The sequence below is a fragment of the Antechinus flavipes genome, chromosome 5 (genome assembly GCF_016432865.1).
Source record: "Antechinus flavipes isolate AdamAnt ecotype Samford, QLD, Australia chromosome 5, AdamAnt_v2, whole genome shotgun sequence".
Classification (NCBI taxonomy): domain Eukaryota; kingdom Metazoa; phylum Chordata; class Mammalia; order Dasyuromorphia; family Dasyuridae; genus Antechinus; species Antechinus flavipes.
In genome coordinates, this window is record NC_067402.1 from 111,829,692 (window position 1) to 111,838,482 (window position 8,791).

The window sequence follows — 8,791 nt, forward strand, 5'->3', positions numbered from 1 at the left end:
CAATAAATTAGAGAGGCTATCCAATAATTCTTGTTTCATTTTTATAAGAAAATGTATCATAGTACCTCATTCTACTCCTCAATACAACGGAAAAGAAGGAAATTTGTGGCTCCTCAGTTATGACATAAAGATAAATTAATGGATTTTTAAAGATATGTAGTATAAGGCCTAATGTGTAAGAATGAAGGCCAAATATCATCAATCAATCATATCATCTAAGAAATATAATACTTTCAGGGCAGGGATTCATTCTTTCAGAAAGAAATAATGGTTCTTCTTCTTCTCTTTTTTTTTTTTTTTTCAAATTTCTTGCCTTTCTTTGAATTTCTATCATTGTGCTTGCATCAAACAAAGTACCTGGCCCATAGTAGGTACGGAATAAATTTTTGGTGGTTGATTGATTTAAACAGATTGGATTTCAAATCAGGCTGCAGGGAGTCATATTTGCTCCATGACCTTCTAGATTCTGCCATGAGAGTAGTAACGGGCTTAGGAAACAGTGACACAAGCAGAAGGGAGCTGCATTTGAATCCCAGGTTTATCAACCTCTCTCAAGTCGATCTCTCAAGTGCCTTTCCTGGTTCTAAATCCAGCCACCTCTTCTCATCAAGGACCAGAGATCCTTTTTAGTATTTTCTTTCAAGGAGATCCTTTCTAAGTGGGGAAAACAACTTCAGTGGCAGCATGATAGGTACTTAAGAAATGTTTATTAATTGATTGATAGAAATTGATTGATAGAGCAGAGTCAGATGATATGAGTTCAAATTTTGCTTTGGATGTGTATATCTATGTGATAATGGACAAATCACTTATCCTCTTTGGACCTTAGTTTCCCCCTCTGAAAAAACAGGGGAGAAATGACTGAATAGACTAATTTCCCTACAAACTCTAGATGCTAGGCCATAAAAAATGAGGAATGTCGTTGTTTAGTTGTGTGCAACTCTTCATGACCCCATTTGGGGTTTTCTTGGCAAAATATACTGATGTGATTTGCCATTTCCTTCTCTGCCTCATTTTACAGATCAGGAAACTGCGGCAAACAGATTTAAGTAACTTGGCCAGGGTCACACAGCTAGGAAGTTTGAATTCAGATCTTCCTGATTCCAGGTCCAATACTCTCTCCACTATACCATCTAAATATCCTTATAAAGAAAGGGATCACGAAGAGCTAATATTCATATACATGTATGAAATGTGTTGTGTGTTGGGGGATGGCAATTGGGGGGATCTATCTCTCTGCCCCAGTGTTTGCTCATGACTTGTACCCCTTGCTCTGGGGGGCATCTTTAGTATCCCCTTCCCCATCATTCCCTGTATCCTTGGTCCCTGTTCTAGTTTCAATGATGAGTTCTCAGTCTCAGAGCCCCGGAAACCACATCTCAGCGCTGTGAAGCTCCCCAGTCCTCGCCTTCAATGAGAGTTCTCCAGCAGTAAATTGAACTGTCATTTCACCAAAGCACTTGAGCCTGATAACTGGTGTACCACTGAAGTGGCTCCCCTTGTCAGCCTGTCTCCCAGCCCCAGGGCACTGATAGGAAAGAGAAGGGAAAAGCACAGTCTCCTACTGCATGGCTCCAAGGTCAGTGCTGGGGGAAGAGACAGATCTAGCACCTGATTGAAGAGCAGGAAAGCATGTCCAGACCTCCAGGGATCATTATCCATTCACGGAACTCCCAGACCTTACATACACAATCTCAAGCATCCCCCTAGCATCTAGGTCAATATTCTCATCAATGTGCTAAGGGTTTGACTGAGATATAAGCAAAGGGGAAGGTGGTGATCCCAGATGTCCCACGTATCAGATCATCTCCATCTCATAAACACAGGGACTTGTTTAGAACAGAAAAGCCCAGAAAAGAAATTTCTTTTCTTTCTTAAATTTGAGGGAGAAAGAGTCTTTCCAGGTCACCTATTGTGTAAAATCCCTCTTCTATAGGAGGTTCAGAATAACCTGAGAATTCTTAGTTGAACTGGAATTTAACACTCAATGTGAACTAAGTCTCATCTTCCACCTCACTGTTAAGAGGAAAGGCAATCTAGGATTATATTGATGTTATTAGGGATGGGAGGGAGAGTTAATTCCAAGTCCATACTCAGAGCCTCCTCAATCTGCTAATATTTGTTAGCGCTAGAATTCTGATGGCATAGCCTCAGGGAGGTTGGAATAATTATTATCATGTATTAATAATAATATAATCAATAATTAATATCAATATACTCCTGATAATGAAACGATGAAGAGAACTAACTGAAGATTACAAGCCCAGCCCTTCTCCTCATCCCTGAAGCCACCAAAAGATAGTGATCAGATGCTCTATATTCATAACCTATAAATCATGCCTTTATGGTTACCTCCAGCTGTGTGTGATCCCTGGGTGGGAAGCAGGGATTCCTACTTCTGTTCATAATTCCCCAAGGAGCTCCTTCCATTTTTCTGCCATGTTCATCATTAACTTTGATCTCCTTGAGTTGGGCAAGCCAGAGGTCCTCGGAGTTGGAGGGGAGGGGGACAGGTGGAAGAGTGGGGACTGGATGTCTTTGGGGCACTGGAGCCTTATAGCTCCTCATTAGAAAACTGGGCAGCTTTTCTCTGGTAGGAGTGGGGGGGGGTTGGGTTTTGGTGCACAAAATGTCAAATTGCAGAAATTAAAAATGTAAATGCTGGCATCCAATTAACCAGTTGACAGCAGTGCACAGCTGCAAGTGACAGTGACTGATTGCCTTCTGCCAGCCCCACCCTTTCCCCTTCCATCCCTTGGAAAGGAAGAGGACATCAGGAAAAAGTGGCTATATTAAAGAGAGATTGTGGTTCCTGGGTGGAAGCAACCAACTGGAGAGACTCCGGCCTTGTAGTGGACAGAGCTCTATAGCTGCTGACCCTGGACTGAAAAACTTGGAGTCAAATCCTAGCTCTACCACTTATCATCTTTGTGACCGTGGGCATAGGAGTTTCCTCCTATGTAAACTCATCTCCAAAATCCCTTCCAACTCTAATAAAAGTCTTTGACTTGTGTGTAGCACACAGCTACATCTAGAAAAGACCATCTGTAGCTTCAGTATCCTGGATATACCATGGGACACTGAGACTATTTTGGTTGCAGAGCTGATGGAGGGAAAAGAAATGCAGAGAGGAAGAGGTGTTCTGAGCATCCTCCCCGGCTCCCCAGCTCCACCTTATTTCCTATTTGATCTAGTGCCTAACAAAAGGAAAAAGAAAAAAAAAAGATTCTTGTCTTAGGGACCATATAAGGGATGGCAATACAAATATAAGCAGAAAAATAAAAATAAATAACAATTCCAGCTCTCAAGGGGAGCTGAGAAGGAGGGGTTGGTAGAGAAAGTCCTGTGGAAATGAGTCAGAAGTTCAGTCTGGAAAAGAATGACGACCAGTGAATGGAGACCAGGGCCTCCATGGTACACCAAAGGTTCTGGGATGACCCAGTCAGAGACTGGTGGAAGAATCTGAGAGTGTGTCCATGGTGAGCAGCTGTCAAGGAGCTGCACCAGCCCCAAGAGGTTTCCATCACATGTCCTTGGTTCCCCCACTGTCTTTCTCCATTTTTGACTTTGCCTTTTCTCCTTCTCACATCCCATTCTGGCAGATATTACTCAGACATCGGGAAGATGCCAGCCATCAGTGACCAGGATATGAACGCCTACTTAGCTGAGCAATCCCGCATGCACATGAATGAATTCAACACAATGAGTGCCCTCTCCGAGATCTTCTCCTATGTGGGCAAATACAGTGAGGAGGTAAGTCTGGACCGCAGAGAGGGGACAGCGGGCTGATAAATGGCCTCTCAGGCTTCTCCCAACCAGAATATTCTCCCAACAGATTCTTGTCACTGCTTCTCCCACTCCAAGAAATCTGGGGGTTTCTGCCCCAAATATCGTGGCCCCAAGATTCAGGCTTTCCCAAGCATTACTCCCTAAAAAATCCCCTCAATGCCTTCCAAAGCACATATGTAACCAGTCCCACTGCTTAAGTGCTTCTATCACCCCCAAAATCTGGGGGTTTCTGCTCCAAATATCGTGGCCCCAAGATTCAGGCTTTCCCAAGCATTACTCCCTAAAAAATCCCCTCAATGCCTTCCAAAGTACATGTGTAACCAGTCCCACTGCTTAAGTGCTTCTATCACCCCCAAAATCTGGGGGTTTCTGCCCCAAATATCATGGTCCCCAAATTCAAGCTTTCTCAAGTGCTACCTCCCTAAAGAATCCCCCTCAATGCCTTCCAAAGCATAGCACACATATAATCCGTCTTTGCTACCATATATGGAAATCTCAGGATACAAACCATACCCAGAACAGTAATCCTATCTCATTACTCATTTTTGGCTCAACCCCAGTTAACAAATAAATCAGGTTTTTATGATCATATCCACTTGTCCTTCCTAATTCTCCTTGACTTCTAACGGCAGTCCTGGGAAACCATATCCTCATAGTTTTTCTGAGCACTAAATGAAGTCAGACCCCTTCTTTCTAATCTCCAAAATATCTCTTCCCTTCCCACCTCCCAACTCTTGTTCCACATTAATCCTAGTCTCTTTTAAGTTCCAAGGACACCAACAAGGCAGCTCACTTGAATTCTGCCCACAAGTTTCACTGACCGAGTCTCTCCTTTTTCCTGGCCCTCAGCCCAGAAGCATACTATCTCCTAAACTCAAGTTTTTCTGGAATCTCAAGTTTTTTCATAATTCTGTTCTCAGGGGCACCAGCCCATCTAAACATCACGGACTTCACATTTGTCTTTCTTGGTCAGATTGTCTTATAAATCAACAGATGCACAAGCCTTGACATAGCTAAAGCCCTATCATATTTCAATTAATATAGCTCCAGCGAGGCTAGGGTGATTCTTAATTTATCTATAATCAGAAGGCAAAGACTTAGGTAGAATTAGGTAGAGCATTGAATCTTGTCTTTTACTTCCAACCTTTCTACTGTCTACAGAAGGGACTCAGGTGAGTGGCCATGTGAAGGAGATGCTGAGACTTTTCCCTGCCCTCCAATCCCAACCTAGCTCTTCTTCATCAAGCCCATCTTAATTAATAATAAGAACTTTAATTTTTTTTACTTTAATTTTTTTTGTTTTTATTTATTTTTTTTTACATTTGTTTTTAAAATTTTTGACTTCTAGGTTCTTGATGCCTACACACAATTAAGAAACAACTTGTGAAATTATGCAAAACATTTCCATACAAGTCAAGTTGTGAAAGAAAACATAGATCTGCCTCCCTAATGAAAATTAAAACCCAATGATAATAGCATTAAAAATAGTTATATTTATGTAAATTACATGAAAGCTTAAATCGTACTTTAAAGTTTGCAAGGTACAGCTTTTCATCTGCTATCTCACTAGATCCTCCCAACAACCATGTGAAGCAAGTGCTCTTGTTATCCCCATTTTACAGATGGGCTGAAAAAGGATGACTAGCCCAGGACTACACAGCTAACAAGTGTCCAAAACAGGATTTGAATTCAGGTTTTCTTGACTCCAATGCCCTATGCCCTAACCTGGGTCCCATTATCTTCTCAGTGTCTGATGAGTGGGACACAAGGAGAAACATATAGAAAGTGAAAGTATATTTCTTCCTATTTAAAAAAAAAAAAGTTTGATTTTCAGTCTCTTCCCAGGGGAAGAGCCCTGGATCAGCTGGAGTCAGGCAGGAGGTTTTCCATTAAAAATTTCCATTTGTATCAAGACCTGCCCTTTCTTAGACATTTCAGATGGCCAAGCATTTGTAAGCACCTTTGTGCTAGACACTGTTCCTGGCACTGAAGATTGTTATCATTTGTTCTTTGTTCTTGAAGAGGACCATGACTTTAGGGAGGGGACATGCAAGTGAATTAGATTTGAGGGAGGGAGGTTGTGCAAGGTCACCTGCCTCATTCCCCCTCCTGAGCCATCTAGGTCCCCTGGCCAGATGTAGATCAAGATGACTGCACGTGGCTGTGGATGCAGCGGGAAACTGGCGTTTTAAAATTAAGGTCTCAGTTTGACCAAGGCGACACTCACTCAGTAATTAAGTCTAAGTAGTAATTGAGGCAAAGAATCTCCTCTTTCATCTAGTCCAGAAAAGATATAGATAAATAAATAAATGAATCTGGAAAGGGAAGACCCTCATGGTTTCTGGCCAAAGCAGAAGTGATTCCTATTTACATCCAACCTGACTCAATCTGGACCCAAACAATGACCAAATGGGGTTTGGTCCAGGACCTATTGATGGCCAATTAGAATCAGATTAGTTTTACAAAACAAGAGACACTAGACCAAAATATCTTACTCTTGTTCCCCTTTCCAGCTCTTGATTATTTTTCTGTCTTCCACCTAACTGACTTATTTTCAATTTCCCTTCATTGGGCCCCCCAGTATAGAGGAAAGTACTGGAGTTCCAACCAGAAGATCTCAGATTGAGTCTCAGCTCTACTACGTACTAACAGGGTGAACTCGGGCAAGTTGTTAATTTTTTTGCACCTGTAAAATGGGTATAATACTGGCACTGCAGATGTGATTGTGAGGAAACCACGGAAAACAGTCCAACATGACATACACATACATTTTTCTTCTCCCACTTCCCTTCCCAATTCTCAGGGATTTCTATTTGTGAAGAGTCTTTTCTATTCTTGAAATTTCTAGACAGTATGACCAGGGTTTTTTGCAGGATAGTTGCTGTCTTCTCTAGCTTTCAAGTTCCATCCTGGACCCCATAGCCATTCAAGTAAAGACTCAAAAAAATACTCATTTTCAAACAGACTGTGGACAAGTTAATCCCTCTGGGGCTCAGTTTGTGAACAAGCCTGAAGCCCCCTCTCGTTCTGACATTGTAGGAACGTTGATTCTGAGGGACAGTGATAGAGATGTCTGGGTCACTGTTTCTCCATCCAACGTCCTCACAGACCAAGCTTAGGTTTGACAAAAAACAGAGAGAGCGTCCTGGCGGAAACCGTCCAGCAGGAGGATGAAGTCAGCCCTCACTGTCCTTCACTGCCTTTCTGGCTTCCCCTTCCCACCCCTCGGAACAAGCTCTCCAGGCTCAGCTCTTGGGGAAGCCTCAGGCTCTCTCCAACTTGCTCCCCCACCCAGAGCAGTCCTTTTGTGGCACCGTCAGAGCTCAGACTGTGCTCTCAGGCCGACAAGTTAGTGAGGCGTTTGTTGCGGAGGCTCGGGGACCGCTCTAGCCTCCCCCAGACCACCTGAGACTGCCCACAGTGGGCCTAGCTCTCGTCTTAGCTGATGTGATCCTCTTGCATTCAGGGGTCCTCAAACTACGGCCCGAGGACCAGCTGAGGACATTTATCCCCCTCACCCAGGGCTATGAAGCTTCTTTATTTAAAGGCCCACAAAACAAGGTTTTTGTTTTTACTATGGTCCGGCCCTCCAACAGTCTGAGCCCTATTTAAAAAGTTTGAGGATCCCTGCACGGAATCACAGATTTAGAATTGGAAGGGACGTCAGAGATCCACCGAGACTGGACATCTCATTTGTAAGCCCAGAAAGACCTGTATTCAGGCATCTCGTGAGTGTCTGAGGTAGGATCTGAACTCGGGTTCTCCCACTCCCAGCCCAGTGCTCTCCCTGCTATGGCACAGAGCTCCCTGGGGACTGTGCAAGTGTTCCTTCCCGTATTACACAGATGAGGTGCCCAAGAGTCATTTGGCCTGGGAGGGCTCCTCCCCATCAGTCATTTGGCCTGTGAGGGCTCCTCCCCATCAGTCATTTGGCCTGGGAGGGCTCCTCCCCATCATGTAGGTCTAGCTTCTCTCAGCAGAGGAACAGAGCAGAAGGAGGCCCCCCGGAAACGGCCGAATCTCCTTCAGAAATGGTCCCAGGGAAGTGGGCTGGTCCGTTGCCAAAGCTACTGTTGCCACACTGCACCCGTGCATTTTGTACCATTTTAGTATAATGTTTGTTCCTGTCTGCTGCAGACACTCTCTGTGGCCCGGTGTGAGCTTCTGCCTTTGCACCCGTGTTCCCCCACATGCACACACATACCTGCATGGTATTCTGACATCTCCGTGTACCAGAATGTGTCCCCCTCCCTTCTGCAAACCCGCCCCCACCGGCCCTGCAGGAGTTTGCTCACACTGACATGCTGCATGGGCGTGCACACACGGATGCACACACAGAGAGGGATGTGTTCGCTCTGGTGCCTCGGGCGTGTGCTCACATGCCCCCTGGCCATCCCTGTGGCACCCCCCCCGCAGTGCCCACCCTAGGTAATCTGTGCCCTTGGTCCCTTCCTGCAGATCCTCGGACCCCTGGACCATGATGACCAGTGTGGGAAGCAGAAACTAGCCTACAAACTAGAACAAGTCATAACCCTCATGAGCATAGACAGCTGAGAACTGTCCTTCCGAGACTCCCTTGGAGGGGGGACATACCAAGCCGTGCCTCAGACTAAATCATCATCTTTACCAAGTGCAAGTTCCGACTGGCTACAAGCATCACCTGAGCAGCGCTCTCCCTCTCTCGCTCTTGCTCTCGCTCTCGCGCTCTCTCTCCTTTTCTTCTCTCTCTCTCTCTCTCTCTCTCTCTCGCTCTCGCTCTCGCTCTCGCTCTCTCTCTCTCTCTCTCTCTCCTTTTTTTTTTTGCTCTGCCACATCCTCGGTGGGACCAAGCCACCCTGTCCCTGGCCATCCTGGCAAGACAGAAAACCCACGGAGTTGGAGCAGACAGAAGGACACAAGAGCTGAGATCTCTTTCCCAGCTGCGGCCCACCCTCAACGATGAATGGATGATGCTATCTCCAGATGGACGGGGGTCATCTCTGTGCTGCTGTCACTACCTTTT

At 44.9% G+C, this 8,791-nt stretch overlaps 1 protein-coding gene across 1 annotated transcript in view; it reads left to right on the forward strand.

Annotated features, from left to right (window-relative positions):
* The window catches only part of PLXNA4 (plexin A4), a 650,156-nt gene extending 641,638 nt beyond the window's left edge, over positions 1-8,518 (forward strand). Inside the window, exons 31-32 of the mRNA XM_051961546.1 lie at positions 3,603-3,753; positions 8,248-8,518. Of these exons, the coding sequence (XP_051817506.1) occupies positions 3,603-3,753; positions 8,248-8,343 (247 nt within the window). The 3' untranslated portion in view covers positions 8,344-8,518. The remainder of the gene's footprint in view (positions 1-3,602; positions 3,754-8,247) is intronic.
* Positions 8,519-8,791: the final 273 nt, after the last annotated feature.